General features: G+C 52.1%; 7 protein-coding genes across 7 annotated transcripts; 3 read left to right on the top strand and 4 right to left on the bottom strand.

The window, feature by feature from the left end:
- Positions 1-1,685: 1,685 nt before the first annotated feature.
- Z517_10299 (uncharacterized protein) lies at positions 1,686-2,118 on the top strand (the record flags this gene model as incomplete). Its single annotated transcript, XM_013423911.1, has 2 exons — positions 1,686-1,940; positions 2,008-2,118. 2 exons carry the CDS (start codon positions 1,686-1,688, stop codon positions 2,116-2,118), a joined length of 366 nt encoding a protein of 121 aa, XP_013279365.1.
- A 249-nt stretch (positions 2,119-2,367) lies between these two features.
- On the bottom strand, positions 2,368-3,444 carry Z517_10298 (uncharacterized protein; the record flags this gene model as incomplete). Its single annotated transcript, XM_013423910.1, has 6 exons — positions 2,368-2,455; positions 2,508-2,899; positions 3,014-3,049; positions 3,117-3,207; positions 3,274-3,285; positions 3,362-3,444. The coding sequence occupies 6 exons, from the start codon at positions 3,442-3,444 to the stop codon at positions 2,368-2,370; spliced, it is 702 nt and encodes a 233-aa protein (XP_013279364.1).
- Positions 3,445-4,410: 966 nt separating this feature from the next.
- On the top strand, positions 4,411-5,225 carry Z517_10297 (nascent polypeptide-associated complex subunit beta; the record flags this gene model as incomplete). The annotated part of the gene is made up of 3 exons (XM_013423909.1): positions 4,411-4,456; positions 4,646-4,810; positions 4,963-5,225. The coding sequence occupies 3 exons, from the start codon at positions 4,411-4,413 to the stop codon at positions 5,223-5,225; spliced, it is 474 nt and encodes a 157-aa protein (XP_013279363.1).
- An 807-nt stretch (positions 5,226-6,032) lies between these two features.
- Z517_10296 (uncharacterized protein) lies at positions 6,033-7,511 on the bottom strand (the record flags this gene model as incomplete). The annotated part of the gene is made up of 1 exon (XM_013423908.1): positions 6,033-7,511. The coding sequence occupies one exon, from the start codon at positions 7,509-7,511 to the stop codon at positions 6,033-6,035; it is 1,479 nt and encodes a 492-aa protein (XP_013279362.1).
- A 498-nt stretch (positions 7,512-8,009) lies between these two features.
- Positions 8,010-10,509, bottom strand: Z517_10295 (uncharacterized protein; the record flags this gene model as incomplete). Its single annotated transcript, XM_013423907.1, has 9 exons — positions 8,010-8,358; positions 8,420-8,823; positions 8,880-8,931; positions 8,986-9,280; positions 9,385-9,454; positions 9,514-9,879; positions 9,937-9,989; positions 10,159-10,332; positions 10,422-10,509. The coding sequence occupies 9 exons, from the start codon at positions 10,507-10,509 to the stop codon at positions 8,010-8,012; spliced, it is 1,851 nt and encodes a 616-aa protein (XP_013279361.1).
- Positions 10,510-11,287: 778 nt separating this feature from the next.
- Z517_10294 (uncharacterized protein) lies at positions 11,288-14,167 on the bottom strand (the record flags this gene model as incomplete). The annotated part of the gene is made up of 1 exon (XM_013423906.1): positions 11,288-14,167. The coding sequence occupies one exon, from the start codon at positions 14,165-14,167 to the stop codon at positions 11,288-11,290; it is 2,880 nt and encodes a 959-aa protein (XP_013279360.1).
- A 663-nt stretch (positions 14,168-14,830) lies between these two features.
- On the top strand, positions 14,831-16,489 carry Z517_10293 (2-methylcitrate dehydratase; the record flags this gene model as incomplete). The annotated part of the gene is made up of 1 exon (XM_013423905.1): positions 14,831-16,489. The coding sequence occupies one exon, from the start codon at positions 14,831-14,833 to the stop codon at positions 16,487-16,489; it is 1,659 nt and encodes a 552-aa protein (XP_013279359.1).
- Between the last annotated feature and the right edge of the window lie 494 nt (positions 16,490-16,983).

Here is a 16,983-nt window from a genome sequence, read left to right as displayed (position 1 = left end):
CGCCGCAATGGTGGATATACCCGTCTCCGTGAAAGATCTTGAAAGACGGTAGTCGAGATTGAGCCATATCCGCACGCCCACTACTGGCTTTGTAAGATTTTTCGTGCAGCAGTGGTAGATTTTACCGGTCTTTGTCAAACCTGTTCACCGGCGCCCGTTCTCCGACAGCCAATTTTTCAAAGCTCAATGAATCCCTTCAGCGTCGATCCTTCAGGTTCAAGAATTCCCTGCCCTAAAGAGGTAAGGTGTAAAAGGTTTATGTAAGAAAGGGTGGATTTAGATTTATCCAAAGATATTCCGGAAGCGGAGAAGGGGAAATGATTGCTAGATCGAGCTTCGCGCGAGGGCGAGAAGACAAGGCTGGATCCACCAGGACGGGAATCGGCTCGGAGGGCGAATGAGAGTACCTCGTGGGTAGGGGTGTACGAGTATAGGCGCCTAGGTAGAGAAATAGGTCGGTCAAGGCAAAGAATGGTGGGTGGACAAGTGTTGCTGTTCCCCTTTGGAAGCATTGGCATGGTAATACCGAGTGAGATCTCCTTTGCACCGTGTTCCGGAATAGGTGAGAAGGGCCATCTTGATGCCCTCTGATGCTTGGCTGAAGCAAACTTGGGTGAGAGTGCAAGATGCTCAAGGGTGAGTTGACTGGGCGAGGATCGCCTTTGGCTGCGGAGAGCAATCTGCATTTTACTAATCGGAGGAGTACTCGATAAGCTGATGGAAGCTCGGAAGGTAGAGATTTGCCGTGACATCACGTGACAACAACTTCTCTCCAATGGTCGGGCTTACACCACATCTTGAAAACATTTATCGATTTTACATAACATGAAATATAATAACCTCTCTGGATCCAGTATCCGATATCATGACCTTGAAATCCGTATATATTGTGTAAGGCTGTGGTCGCGGGTGCTAGTTACGGAGGTCTAGCCCAAATCAAAAATTGTGGTGCAAAATATACAAACTTGCCAAGTATCGATTCTACCCCTCCCTGCGGCTTTTGGCATCCCACCCTCCTTATCTATTCCCGCTCGTGGTCAGCTTCCCATTGAACCGACCATCATTTTCACTCGCCTTAACCACCTTGGGCATTTTGTTCCCTTCTACTTTATCATTCCAACCCTTCTGGTGCTATTGGAGCGCTGTGACTGGTCCCAGAAGCTCCCTGTCTGAGTTCTAGGCACGGAGCTATACACGCTGACGCGGGTCTTTGGCCACCAGATTTCCATCAAACGCGTTGTTTGCATGAGAGTAATCCCTAACCTAGACTGGGGCAACGCAGTCCGAGCCAAATGAGCAAGGCAAGTTGTGGGTAGCTGGGAAGTCTGAAGAGGTATATCTTATAGACTGCTGCATCCTGGTTCCTGCATTACTCTCTCTCAATCTGCAGCGTCTTCATCTTCTTTCCCCAAATCCGTTTGCATTTCCCTAGGTCTCGTGCAATAACGTCCCAATCCGCTTATCGCAACTTGCCTCTGCTTGGACGGCTTTCAGGTTAACAATAAAGGTGAGTCTGAGGACTGTCTTTGCAAGTACCAAGGCGACCTGGGTAGAAAACTATTACAGACACCCAGCGCGCTCTGAGAGGGATTTGGCTGGTTTCCAAGCATCTTCGAAGAATCTAACAAATGGGACATTGCTTCAGCAGACTTACATCCCAAACCAAAACATCCAAGCCTGAAAAGATGGGTTCCACACCAGCTTTCAAGCACTTCTCCAAAGTCCAGTCCGAGTTCAAGCCTCCCTTGATCGCCAACGAGAACGCCTTCCTCGGCGACGTCGTCAGCAACGACTCAATTGACCCCGAGAAGCCCATCAGCTGTGGCATCTACAGACTTGAGAAGGGCACTCCCCTCGTCTACACCTACACTTACCACGAGATGAAGATCATTTTGGAGGGTGAATTTGACATTAGCGACGAGACTGGCCAATCTGTGCACGTGAGAGCTTCCACTCCATTGGTTGGAGACCCGCGCGCTCGCGAGCACGACTGACGTTGGATTCTAGGCTGTTGCTGGCGACGTTTTTTACTTCCCCAAGGGTAGCGTTATCACCTTCAAGACGAACACTTATGGTTTGGCCTTCTACACCGGCCAGCGCAAGCAGGGTGCCGCATAAACGAAACAGGACCATAGCCAAAATTAAAAACATTCAAGCAATTTTCATGATTGAAGGACGCTTGCAGACCTATTTCCGGTGCCAAAAAGCCCGGCTCATCTATGCTCTTTTTGCTCTTTTTGTTCGTGGACTTTGACGCCGACTCCGTGACCTTGAGAACAGAATGCAAGCGAATAATACCACAATGGTAGTGATGCTAATGTATGCCCAGTGGTGACTTTCTCGGTTTGCAGGCACGACATCATCTAGTCACAGTGCCCCACTCGGTGGTAAACATCGCTTGATGAACTCCTCCAAGTCATCGATCTCTTTCATGTCCGCCGAATGAGCGAGGCCCCTGCGCACAACTGTCAATCACAAAGCCTGGTATGGCTGGCAAGGATACTTACGGATATGTCTTGAATTCGACTTTGTGGCCCAACTCGTTCCTCAAATACTCTGCCGATTGCACTCCCCACTGATGTTTGACCAGTTCGTCTGCGTCCCCGTGGCCCATGAAAAAGGGGGTGTCTTTGTTCGCGCCATTGGCCTCTTTGGCAAAATCCTTGATCTTGTCCCCGAGCACGAGATAACAGCTCAATCCAAAGACTCCGCCGAGCTTGTGCGGTGTAGTAGCGCCAGTGAACAGCGACATCGCACCGCCTTGGGAGAAACCACCCAAGATTATGCGGTTGGAAGGTACACCGGCATCGATCTCGTCGGTGATGAGTTTGTTGAAGGTTGCACGGGAGCGCAGGATGCCCGGTTCATCGAAATCGTGCTTGAGGTCGGAAAAGTTCGTCTACCGTCGCGCAAAACACAATTCATTAGCTCTTGCGTAGCGTCGAGGCGTGGTTGTTAGGAATAGGAGAAGCGAAGAGGGGTAAGGGGATCCGACTTCGTCGCGGCGCCTTACGATATCGTACCATCCAGGCATGCGCATGCCAAAGTTCTGCTCTCACTGTTAGCACCATTGATCCCGCACCGTATGTGAAGGAGTAGCTCTTTCGGGTACGTACCACGGTGATGGGGATGTTCGGCGCATTGGGAAAGATGAACTTGACGTCCTCAAACTTTTCCCGCCGTCGCCAGGTCTCTGCGAGCGACACCCTGGCGGCTGCGATGAGTGCTGTGATATTTCCGAGAGGACTTCTCGGGGGGCCGTGATGAACTCACCACCCTGCACCGCTGTTTTAGTTCACAGATAATCAGTCAAAAAGCCCCAAGAAGACTTCTCCGCGCAAATCCGCGTTGGGATACTGACCTGTCCCCCAACCCATGGGCCATAATCACCGTCGCCGTATGTGTCTTGAGCGCAGGTACGATCAACGCTTGTTTGCCCGCCATCTTTGCGCACGCGATATTGATTTCTGGACCGATTCAAGAGAGGAGACGGAGGAATAGAGCAGAAAGTGAAACTATGTTTAGTGGGTAAACAAAGGCTGGTGGCATGGACAACTCAGTGCCGTTACTGTAATAGAGAGCGGGACATTGGGCAAGCGCGGGTATCGTGTTGGCTCAGCCGAGGTTGTTCCGGACGGTGATGAATCAAGGCACCTATGCAGAATTTCTGTTCTTTTCCAATTCTCTGTCATGATCGCTGGATATGTGTAACGCCATGTGCTTGAGAATGCTCCCCGGCTCAAGCGAAAGAGTTGGAGAGTGACACTGGAGTTGATATCGGGATGCGTAAGCCCTTAAAATTGTTCAGTGCTGTAAGAAATACGAGCTGGATTGTGCTGCTGGTCATAGTTGGTTCACGAGAATGCTAGCAAATTAGTGGTACAACAAAGCTATGTGGCCTCGTCTGGGGGCAAGATACACTGACCGTGACTCAATGCTTGACTAAGACTGCTATTACCATACCTCGCACGCCTGGACAATATACTTGCACTTTGTTCCCAGACTGCGTATCCGCAGCTACACGTGATCTCGCACACGCACACACACGACCCCGAGGTCTCGAGCCGCAGCAAAATCGCCAAGACTGTCATAAAGGGCACAAATCCCTAGAAAGTTGAACGTCCTTGAATCATCCCGCAACCCGAAGCTCAACCCGCTCTTCCATCTCCCATCTTCATCCTCTTGTACAGCTAGGACGGAAATCCGAGCGTTGTCTTGAGATTTTCCTGAGCCTCTTTTTCGCTTCTCGGTCCTTCCGCCACCTCTGAAGCTTTTCTGAGTCTTGGATTCCAAGGGCTCGGCGAAAACGTCTTTTCCACCCCGAGAGCAATTGGATTTGTGTGCTTGCGCTTTCTAGCCGTGACATCTCTGAGCTGAGTGAAGCTCAGCAACAGACACCAACCCACCACAATGGATCAAGAAAAGCTCAAGCGCATGCAGGCGCAGGTGCGAATTGGTAAGTCACTCACAATTATCCCAAGACAACTATGGTATGTAACCCCCTGCTAACAATGAATATAGGGTACGTTCCTTGATTCCTTCCTCGTACTCACTGTCAATCTGCAAACCCAATTTCACAAGAATTCATGTTTGACCGCCGAGACCCGCTCATCTGACATCCTGATTCTTTGATACAGAGGCAAAGGCACGCCGCGCCGCAAAACCAAGAAGGTGCACAAGAGTTCCGGGACCGACGACAAGAAACTCCAGACAACGCTCAAAAAAATGAACGTGCAGCCCATCCAGGCCATAGAGGAGGTCAACATGTTTAAGGAAGACGGCAATGTGATACATTTCGCTGCGCCAAAGGGTACGTGATCTTCGCATCCAAAACACTGCAGCAAGGACGGGTGTACAAGGACAAGAGTCCTAGAAATTCAAGAGGAGGATGGAAAGGGTCCATTAAGGGTTTTGTTCCAAAATGAACCGGAAGCTAATATGCCATTTTGTTTTGCATCACAGTCCACGCCTCAGTGCCTTCGAACACGTTCGCCATCTACGGTAACGGCGAAGACAAGGAACTCACGGAACTCGTGCCGGGCATCCTGAACCAACTCGGCCCCGACAGCCTCGCCTCCTTACGTCGCTTGGCAGAGTCGTACCAGAGTTTACAGAAGAAGGAAGGCGGTGAAAAGGGCGAGGGCAAGAAGGAAGGCGAGGACGAGGATGACGACGAGATCCCGGATCTGGTCGAAGGAGAGAACTTTGAAGGCAAAGTCGAGTAAGGAGAAAGAGAGGCCCCGAAGTACGCAAAGCTATGGGTAGATGGGCGGAGGATGTGATTCCCCCTCCCAAATATGTAAAAAGGGTCCCAAAAGAGACAGGGGAAAAAAAACTCGAGGGCTCTAAAAGGAAAAAAACAGACTGAATACGCATCACATCCATGTCCCCTTCTCCCCTCTGCATTGTATGCGAGGGGGAGAAAAGGGAATGAATGGTCCAATTTTCTGGCGGCAATGCGTCGGTGTGAATGTGAGAGAACGGACTTTTTTGGTTCCTCTGCTCTCTCTTTGCTCTTTTCTCAGTCTTTTGCTGCCTCTTCCGTCACTGTCATTGTCACCACCACCACCACCACCACGACCAAGACTGGAAAGCCATGAGGAAGAGATGTATGTACGGTACGGTATATGGATGATGAGAGGGACAAACCTGCTCGTCGGCACTACTGCTGCCACAACACTCCAACTATTGAGGATGTTCCCTTTCCCTCTCCCCATTCCTCTCTGCATGTGTGTATCTGCGTGATCAACCACCCCCAAGCGCCAGCTACTTAGCTTCCCAGTTCGCCCAACAACCTAGCTACGCTGAGCTATGCTGCTGGTTTTATCCCAAACGTACTCGGTACATTAGGTAAAGTATGTACATATGGTCTGTCCAGGTGGCGCTAGTGCTCAACTGCTCATGGAAAGGTGTCTAATCGTAATTCCTAACCCCTCCCCCCAAAAAGTCGTGTGTAGCGTTGCGAGTTGGTTTTGTTCCAAGTTCCAATTACAGTACCTATCCCAGACTCCGGACTGAGACCGGCAACACACTCAATCGTCCTTCAGGCCACAAAAGTCGGTTCCGAACCACCTGTCCACGCCGTGCCAGAAGCTCCAGTACCAGCCATTAGCTGGGTCCCAGCTCCCGTCGTCCTTGACCAGTGGCCCCTCCCCAATCACATCACGTCGCCCCGCGGCTCCTTGCTTCGTGCTGCCCATAAAGTACGACACAATCGGGATGCTCCGAAGAACTCTCTCTGCAAAGGTCGGTTGCGGGGGAAGGGCTTCCGACATGGGTCGCAAGACCACCTTTTTCACGTTTTTGATGTGCGTCATGTATTCCGAATCCGGCGTGTGCTGGGTGGCTTCTCCAGGCAGCTGGGGCACAGAGCGTGAACGTAGACCAGTGGATGAGGATAGCTGTGGGGGTGCCAGGTCGGTGGCCGTCGCCGTTGCCGATGATGCGGTCGCGGAATCTACAGAAATTTCCTCTTCTTCATGGTTGGGAGGCTGTCCGTATTGCATGTCGGGCATGGTGTGAGATCGGGGTAGGGTCTGGAGCGCCCGCTCAAAACCCGCAATGGCCGACTGTTTGCCTGATAGCATACGGGAAGATTGCGACGAGCTTAAGGTCCGTGCTCTCCGACCATCATCAAGATGTCGCGACGACTGTGGCTGGGGCTGTAGAAGGTCTGACCCATCGAGCCCGGGAGCAGGGCCTCTGGGCAAGGGAACGTCTGCCGCTGGGCCTTTTCCGTGCCACATCTCGCAATGCACCATGTAACCATCAATATCAATGGGACTGTAAAAGCATGCCCTCTCTGCGGCCTGGTAGGAGTCGAATGTGATCTTGATCCAGTGGTTCCCACCACAATAAATCCGACTCTTCTTGATGGCCTCACGGCTGAGGTTCTGATGGACCACCACAGAGGCTCTCGAGAGGCCAAACGGTGAGTTCGAGGAGAGGTAGAGGTTGGGATCTTCTCGTGGGTAGTCTTCGCAGATTATGCCGGGTGAGACGATCTTTTCGAATTTCGACAGGACCTTCCATTCCGAGTGTTTACCTGCGTAGCCGTAGAGTAGACATTCCGTGGGTACGGCTTCTGGCTGGATCGGCCGTTCTGTCGCGGGTACTTCGCCTGGAGCGGTCGGGGGAGATGGTAACGTGGTCTTCCTCTCTTCCTCTTTCGCTTGTTCCTTTGCAAACAATCTCCCAAACTCGGCCACGGCAGTGTTCTCCTTTTGTCGAACCGGTGTGGTGCCTGTCCTCGCGCGCGGCGTTCGTGACGCCGTGGATCTTATACTGCGATTGCGACCGAAAGGCCCGCTCTCTTCTGGTAGCTGTCTGGCATTTCTCGCGGAGCTGTTCGACGACGAGTTAGAGTGTGGTTCTCCGGGTGGGAAGGCCCCCGACAAGAATTCAAGGTTCGCATCGAAATTAACTGACTCTGCATAGCGATAACCCCAGGGAAGGGTCTCGCCTTTTGGATCTCTTGCTCGCTCTTCAGGTAACACGGAGTGGATCTCCATCGGGGAAGTCACTCGCCAGAAGTTGTGTGTCGTTGAATAAAATGCGCGGCGGTGTCGTATGCGGGTTGTGGCAAGTTGAGGAACCAGACGAAGCTAGATGTGAGTCAAATGTTGCAAGAAAAATTGGTGCCAGCCAAAGGCAGCGCGCATACTTGTAGAGGGCAGCGTGCCTTGTACCTGAAAGCGAATAATTTATTGTTTACCCTGGGAAGCCCTTGTCTCCGCAGAATCTCGGGTGTCGAGGGTGAAACGCCCTGGCACGTGACACCCGACTGAGCAGTGGTGGACTCGACATCAAGTCGTCGCGCAACTCTGAGAATAGGCATTATTTTGAAGCCAGATATTTTCTCCTGAGTTATAACAACGATCGTCTTGGGGTTCTTCCTCGACTATATACCATGTTTAGAAGAATCTACAGCCAGTTGCGTCCGTGGCTCCTGTATTCACGTGACAAGGCTGCCTCACCCTTTTATGCAGTGCCAACACTATCATCCTCCCTCATGAAACAGCCACCTTCTCCACGTTCTGTTTGCTCTTCTCCTTCAGTTCCTCATACTTGGCTTGCAAATCCTTGATCTTGGTCTCGTACAGCTTGCTCGCATCCATGCCTACAGCCTTCATCCAGTCTGGATCAATGGCCTCAGGGTTCAGATATGGCGATACATCCTCTTTGTTGACCAAGGCTTGCACTGTACCCATGCCCAAGAACGCCCACATATTCTTCTTGGCAGGTCCAAGGTATTCGATCTCAAAGTCTTCATAGCGAGGGGTCTTGATGGCTTCGATGTAATGCAAGGATGAGCCTGGCCAGACGGCATTGACACGACCCGTCTCGTTGTTCTTGTACCTGATGAGGAGGTCAGTCGATGGGCGTTCACTTAAAACGATTAACGAGGGGGACAACGAACCATGACCGGCATTCTTCGACCCACACGGTATGCCGGACCCATTCCTGGCAATGTTCATTGAACGCATCCGTCACATCTTGTTTCGGGGCGATGCTGCAAATGTACTCGGACTGGAGCTTCTTGATCATCTGCAGAGCGTAGTATGAGACGTACATCAACGGGCCCATAACGCTCCCATTCTCCACAGGCCAGTTGGGACCGATGAACGTCAAGAAGTTGGGGAACTCGGGAATCGCAAGGCCAAGGTAGCCCTCGGGGCAAACCTTCCACTTATCGGCCAGGTCGACTCCGTTTTGGCCGACAATGGGGAAGCGAGGACGGTATGAGACGTCAAAGCCAGTGGCACAAACAATTGTGTCGACTTCGCGGTGGATGCCATCGCCACCAATAAGCCCTGTTTCGTCCTTTTGAACATTAGCATGCCACAAAGATGTTACGTCGAAGCTTGTCCAAAACTTACAATCTTCACAACGGGCGTAAAGTGTACGTCAACATTGGGTTTCTGAATAGCTCTGCCGAAAATGTCAGATTGAGGGAATAACCAACAGTGCAAGGGGACACCTTACTCCATATATGGATCACCAGGAGTGATCCTGCGACAACCAATGCCAAAGGTCGGGGTAAACCCTTTCAGGAGTCTCTCATCCTTGATCATCTCGGCCATACGGGCCTTCAAAGCAGCCTGGCCTTCTGCCTGCGCTTTCGAGTTCTTATAAAAGGAGCCCCAGAGTCCATTGACCTGGTCCTCGATGGATTTGGCATGCTCGGTGACCTTGTATGGATCGCGGAAGTCTTGTTTCTGCTCGTCCGTATATTCGTGGTTTGCACCAAAGTTGTTCGCAATTTGCACGAACCAAACACCTGAGCACACCAAGTCAGAACTCCATCTCCAACAAATCGAAGCATCGACCACGAAGTGATCGAGTCCCCGGAACACATCCGCTGAATGGCTGTGGAAATCGTACCAGTTCGGACGAACACGTCGAGATGTTTAACGTGGGGCTGCATCGTCGGTACTGTCTGGATGCTCGAGGCCTGTTTGAAGAGTCAGAGTTAGATATGTCCCAGAGTAAGAGGTGATGGCGGAAACATACTCCAGACCCAATGACAGCAACACGATCTTTCTTCCACTGCTCGGCCTGGTAATCCTTGGGCCACCGGGCGGTATGCATAATCTTGCCTTTGAACTTATCCATGCCTTCGATATCGGGCCATTTGAAGTTATTCAATATCCCTGTCCCATGAAGAAGCATGTGGCATCGGTCTTCAAAGAGACGTGTGCTTCCATCCGCATTCGTCTGCTTGAGTTTGACGAGCCATTCGCCTGTCTGCTGCTGCCAGTAACATCCAACGACTTCAGTGTTGAAAGTCATGTACTTCCTCAAGCCCCATACTTCGCAAACCTTGTCAAGGTATTTCCAGATATCTGGCGAGTAGGAGAAGAAACGAGGCCAATCCGGCTGCGAATCAAGAGGTGAGAATCAGCTCCACGGACGTCGCGAAGACATCTAACTCACATTGAGAGCAAAAGGATAGGTGTAAGCATGACTCGGAATATCACATGCGCAACCTGTTTCCCCCCCAATCAGCGAACCGAACTCTGAAACCACAATGGCATGCATGTCTCTGAATAGTGAGCGTATTCTTAGAGCTGACGTTTTGGTTTGTAATACGCCCACTCGATCTCCAAGCCAAATCACCAAAGAGACACGCCTAAACAACTCATAGAAGCAACATACCTGGATATCTGTTTTCCAGCCAGGTGCCCCCAATATCGGAATTCTTCTCGTAGATGACATGCTCTACGTTCTGTAGAAACTTTTGAATGTGATAGGCATTCATGATCCCAGTCACACCGGCACCGATCGACAAGACACGGATCTTCCTGGTGTACGGACCATGCAACACGATGTCTGTAGCAGTTTGATTAGCAAGCGACTTTCCAATCCATGAAGCACGCTGGAAGTAGAATCAAGAGGAAAGAGAGGGAAGAACGACTCACCAGGAATTTCATACTCCGATCGAGGCACCCCATTACTGGCATAGCCATCAGTGGCATATTGGGTCATTGAGTTGATATCGGGGGCCATCTTGACAACCGGATGCTGAGGCTGTTTGACAGAAAGTAGTAAGAATGGAAGGGAAGCAAGGTAGAAGCCGGCGTCTTGGTCAAATGTAAAGAGTCACTTTGGTTTCAACACAAGGCAGAGTAGATGTCGCTTCAGCGCGACTTTGTCATGCAAGGAGTCGACGTGTTGGCAACTTATCACCGAAGGGGTCACAGCCCACGATGATGAATGCTGGGGAGAGGATATGAGTACTGCCAAAGTCTATGTAGAATGCTTCAGAGTGCCTTGTCGCTCCTTTATACCATTGGAGGTGGGGGATTTCCTGGACTTGGTCTTCATGACCAGTATAGTGGCTCGCGTAGCCCGCAGCACCCTAATGGCCCAATAAACTGTACTGAATGGGGGAGCACATCCGCCAGAGGGAGCATCTGTGACGCCAGGAAGGACACTAGGTTTCTTAGGCTGCCATCAGGAGAGGCTGTGGTTTGTAAACGTCCATGTGGGGGAACGCAGAATGCGGGGACAGGGTGGTAGCAAACCCTCCTCTGTTGAGCTGTGGCGATAAGGAAGCAACATTTGGCCGAGGTACAAGAAGAGGAGTGAAATTGTCGGGTTGATAATGTCGACTCAGATATCAGATGATGTGCCCCTAATTTGCATTGACTCTCCAGTCCCAGGAGAGCAGATGGCGACCATGGCGAGCATTGTCGTCGCAACCCATACGAGCAAGCCCCCAAATGGTATCATGTAGCCGGCTGACTCCGCGATCTCTGACTCGATATGCGTCTGCATCGGGGCTTCAGTATGTGCCCTCCAGCGGCAGGTCCCTCGAACTGCGACCCACAGCCAAGGTGAAGAGACCTTCAGGCATCACCCAGTTCTGTCGGACCACAGACCAGTAACTCAAATCCTTTCGTGTCAGACTGAGGTTGACCACTTGTTCTGCTCCTGCCTCGAGTTCGATCTTTGTAAAGTTGCGCAACACCCTTATCGGAGTTTCGATGACTTCATTCGTGGATGGTTCCTTGATTGTGGAGGGAAACGACACATACAACTGTACCACGGACTTTCCTTTGCGGCTGCCTGTGTTTGTAACGCGTACCTGGACGTTGACATACTCTTCAAAGAGAGCAGGATTGCCACCTTCGCCGCCTCCAGCGGCACTGGGATCTTGTGCGATGCCGTACCCATCAGGATACGGATACTTACCCTTCTTCACCTCGTCTGCGCTAGATATGTATGGGTAAATGAACTTTCGAATCTTCGTGAATGTGCTGGGAATGAGCGCACTATCGGCAGGTGGTATGTTTTCATCATAGTTTGGTGGTGTCAGGCCTGCAGGCCTCGCAGAAGGGAGGGCTGATTTTGGTTTCAGGCCTGTGACAACCAGGTCAGAGAAATCGAATGTCGTGAAAGACAACCCGTGGCCAAATGGATAGCGAGGCTCCACGCCTGCCTTGTCGAAATGCCGGTAATCGATGAACAAACCCTCCCTGAAATCAACCTGAGGAATGATGGCGTTGGGATAATAAAGTACTGGAGCACCCGGGCCATATTCAACAAGAGACTTGCCGACCGTGTATGGAAGCCGTCCAGAAGCATCGGTTCGGCCGAATAGGACGTCAGCGAGGGCGTTTCCACTCTCTTGCCCAGGCAGGTTCGCGAAGACAATGGCCTTGACGGACGGTAGATCGGCAAAGTCTTCAAGGATGACAGGACCAACAGAATGGACAATGACGACGACAGGACCGCCACATTCGTCGGCCACAGTGCGGATCAACGAACCCGCACCTTTCTGAATCTCCAGGTCATTTCTGTCTGCACGTTGACTATGCCAGATACGATGTCCTTCGCCCGAGTCTGCGTTGCCAAAGACCAGGCATAGATGTTGTTCTCTGAGCGCCTTCTTCAAGCTGGAAGACACCTTATTGGTAAGCGAGCTGGTCATTTCGACCACCGACAGGTCGAAGCTCGAATTCAACGCTGAGAGCGGATCCACAAGATAAGTAAAATCGGTGGCACCAGAGCCCCAACCCACGGCGAGAGTGCCTTGATTGCAAGCTCGATCATCGCAGTAGTTGGGTCCCCTTCCAGGGCCGGCGTCCTCCCCAATAACGGCGACGCGCTTGGGGCTACTGGAACCAAGCTCGGAAAGTGTGGGACTCAGCGGCAAGATCGAATCTTCGTTCTTCAGCAGCACGGTGCCCTCACTTGCAACTTCTCGAGCTACTTGTCGGCTCTCGTCGTTCTCTGTCTCGACATACTTATTGACAAGCACTTTGTCCTGTTTGCTGCTGCTGCCGGCATGTGGATAGCCGTATTCGTCGTGCGTCCACGAGGAGAAGTTGGGCCCCTCGGAGTCCCAGGAATCCTGTTCCAGCTGATACCACGCAGCAACGATTCGGGTGACCATGTCGTTGAGCCTAGTTAGGGGAAGAGAGCCATTGAGTACCGCAATCGTGAGCTGCTCACCGAAGAGTGATCTTCCATCCTGCCAATACAGCCCATCCCCAGGCATGGACATATCAAGGCCTGCCAGAGCACTAGCAACACCACTGCGTTGAGCCAACCAGTCTGACTGAACAAAGCCTTGGAATCCGAGTTCATCCTTCAAAAGACCATTCATCAACTTGCTGTTCGCACAAGCATAAGAATTGTTGACCATCTGGTAGGAACACATGATGCTTGCCACTCCAGCTCTTACGCTCTCGGCAAATGGCCAGGCGTAGACTTCATGCAGAGTGCGATCATCAATGTTGGAAGAAAGAGCCTCAGGAAGACCCCACTCCAGTCCTCGACGGAAATGCTCCTGCTCATTGCCGATATAGTGTTTTGCTGTTGCCATGATTCCCTGGGACTGAATGCCTTGAATGGTCTCGTATGCAGCGACCCCCTGTAAGACTGGATCACTGCCAAACCCTTCCCACGTTCTGCCACCTGCTGGGTTTCGACCCAATGGTCCCATTGCTGGCCCAAGAAGGATGTTGACACCTTTGAGCCTTGCTTGACGTGCATGGGCAGCACCACGACGACGCATCAAATCACGGTTCCAGGTGGCACCCACCGTGATGCCAGCAGGAAAAGAAGTTGCATGGTCTGCAAATCGTATTCCCAATGGCCCATCCTGGAGACAAAGGCCGGGGAACCCAACACTCGTTGCAGGAGCAGTATTGCCCACACATAATCCCATTGACCATCCTGTACCGGTGGTGATGTTGACCTTCTCTACGAGGCTCATACGCTCAACCAACTTTTGAGCTTTGTCGTAGCTGACTTGCCATGATGCCAAGGTCCCGCCTGGCGGTGTCGGGTACCATGGCGGAGACTGCCCATTGATCTGACCCTTGGTATACACCCAGTAGCCACCGCCACCAATGACCGAGACAACGACAGCTAAGAAGAGGACCGACAAGGCAATGTATTGCTTGGTGAGTTTGGGGCCGACGCAGAAGCGGCTGGCCACGGTGTCGGAATATTCTCGCCGTCTGGGGAACCTGTCGTGGGCGGAGGAGCCTAATAAAGCGACCTCGCTTGAGGAAGCGGCATCGCTTGCTGGCCGACCGGAGCGGAGGGTGAAGGTCTGGGGTGTCTTCAGGTCATCATCGGACTGGTTCCCTCCGTCAAGCTCAACTTCAGTGGCATTTTCAAGAGGCTGGTAACGGGCCTGTCTAGAGGACATCTTTTGCATTATTTCTTCTCAGACTGTTGCGAGCATTAGAAAGGCTGACCGCGAGCCAATCAACCGCGGACAGGATAGAATCGGAACCTACCTACCTCGTACAGCTAGCAAGAATCCAGGGGCACCCAAGCGGGGCGGCTTGGAGGCGACCTTGATGGGGGAGCCACTTGCGATGGGCCGGCAATGGCCGAGGCAGTCGGAGCTCGATCGGGGGTGCGGCACAGCAACTGGGAATGGCGGGTTCAATAGGTCAGTTGCAGTCTAGACGAGACGGAGAATGGAAAAGAGGGTGATGTAAAGTAGATGGCCAGAGGTAGATAGCTTGCGGTACTAGTGAGTGAGGGACGTTGCAGAAATCTAAGAAAAAGTGGTTGAGAGAATGTTTGAGCTCTGACTTTTATTTTATTCCTCTACTTCCCCCCCCATCGACCCTGCCCTTGTTTTCCCACTCTCTTCACTTTCTTTGGTTCTCTCTCAAGTCGGTGAGCAAATCGACCAAAGCCTGACCAGCACAGCCCTGTCGTGGGCTCGGGGAACACAGACACCTGTCACTTGTCACTGCCCGCATCGAGCACTGAGTGTTTGTTGGCTCGTCACCTCATCACCGTCCTCACGCCTTCATCAGCCTCGATCTGACCCTGCTTGATCGCCCTTTACCCAGCCATGCTGGTGTCCTCTGCATTCAAAAGAGCTCCAGTGCGAAGGTTGGCTGCTGGTGCTTTGGCTGCTCGACCGCAAGCATCCTCCTCGGCAATCCGTACACCGCAGAGCTTGAGACTCCCTCGTGCTACGCTTAGCCTGACCTCCTCCTTCTCAACTTCTGCGAAGATGGCTTCCTCGGCGCCCTCCAAAGCCCCGACTCAAGCCTACGACCCTGAAATCACCGACATCGCCTCTTACGTGCACAACTACAAGATCGATTCGGACCTCGCACTCGATACCTCCCGCTATATTCTCCTCGACACGATCGGCTGTGGTTTGGAGGCTTTGCGTTTCCCTCAATGCTCGGCCATCCTCGGCCCTGTCGTCCCAGGATCCACCATTCCTCATGGAACTCGAGTCCCAGGAACGCCGTTTGAGTTGGATCCCGTGAATGGTGCTTTTAATATTGGTGCTATGATCAGATGGCTGGATTACAATGACTGCTGGCTGGCTGCAGAATGGGGCCATCCCTCTGACAATCTTGGTGCTATTCTTGCAGTTTCTGACTGGATCGCACGGACGAACAGAGCTGGCGGTAAGGTCGGCAATGGCAAGATCCCCACCGTCAGAGATGTCTTGGAGGGCATGATCAAAGCCCATGAAATTCAAGGCTGCTTGGCTCTGGAGAACTCGTTCAACCGAGTCGGTTTGGACCATGTTGTCCTTGTGAAGGTGGCTTCGGCCGCCGTGGTCAGTAAAATGCTGGGTCTCGACGAGGGCCAGACTGCTGCTGTTGTCTCCCAGGCATTTGTTGACGGACAGAGCTTGCGAACCTACCGACACTCACCCAACACCATGTCCCGCAAGTCCTGGGCCGCCGGAGACGCGTGCCAGCGAGCTGTAAACCTCGCTTTCAAGGTCTTGCAAGGGCAATCCGGCATCCCCACGGTGCTCTCGGCGCCTGTCTGGGGTTTCTACGACGTTCTCTTCAATGGGAAAAAGTTTGAGTTCCAGCGTCCTTATGGCTCCTACGTCATGGAGAACGTCTTGTTCAAGGTGTCGTACCCGGCCGAATTCCACTCGCAGACCGCGGTCGAGGCTGCACAAAAGATTTACAAGATCCTTGCCGATATGGGCAAATCTGCTAAGGATATCAAAGAAATCACCAACCGGACTCACGAAGCCTGCATCCGGATCATCGACAAACAATTCAAACCCATGGACAACTTCGCTGATCGTGACCACTGCGTTCAATACATGGTTGCCACCATGTTGTGCTTCAACCGATTGGAGGCCACTGACTATGTTGACGGCAGCGAGGCTGCCACGTCCCCTCTGGTAGAGGATCTCCGAAAGAGGATCAAGTGTGTTGAGGATCCCCAATTCACCAAGGACTACCACGACCCTGCCTTGAGAACAATTTCCAATGCGCTGACCGTAACCCTGAACGACGGAACTGTGCTGGATGAAGTCGTGGTGGAGGCACCACTTGGCCACCGCCTGCGGAGAGACGAGGCCAAGCCCGAGATTCTGGCCAAGTACAAGAGACACTTGAGCCACCACTTCCCAGAGGCTAAGATCAAGGAGCTTCTGGAGCTGGGCACTGATGCCTCGAAGTTGGACTCGATGGACGTTGATAAGTACATGGACCTATATGTCAAGGAGAAGATGGAGTGGTAAATTACGGACACGACTTGCTAGGCGATCTGCACATTACAAAAAAAGGAGTGGAAGTCTTGGAATATTGCTGTCCAACAATCTGTTACTCTGTGGATTGCCGGGAATAGTGTATAGGCTGTTTTCCAATATATTCAAATGTTTTAAATCGCAAGCTTCTGGAGGCAGTCAAACGGCGGCGTTATAGGCCAGCTTTGGCGTGATGAACTCCCCCAATCCTCAGTTGTTGTCCCTCAGATGAAGCTCTTTATAAACTGCAGCACGCATATTGTGCACAGTCCATCCATAACTGAGCGTTCTGAATTCGAGATGCATCATTGGTGTTTGGTCCAAGCCCTTGACCACCAGCATCATTCTTAAAGCGGCGGGTTGCCGATAAGCTGATAGACATGCACGTGACTGCTTCACAGACCCTCTGGTTGCCCATCGAAACAAGTCGCCGCTTGTTGATCTCTCCAAATCCGTCGTGAATATATCCCTTGTCCTATCCCCAGCTT

This window comes from Fonsecaea pedrosoi, assembly GCF_000835455.1.
Source record: "Fonsecaea pedrosoi CBS 271.37 unplaced genomic scaffold supercont1.7, whole genome shotgun sequence".
NCBI lineage: Eukaryota > Fungi > Ascomycota > Eurotiomycetes > Chaetothyriales > Herpotrichiellaceae > Fonsecaea > Fonsecaea pedrosoi.
This window is presented reverse-complemented; position numbering and strand designations above follow the sequence as displayed.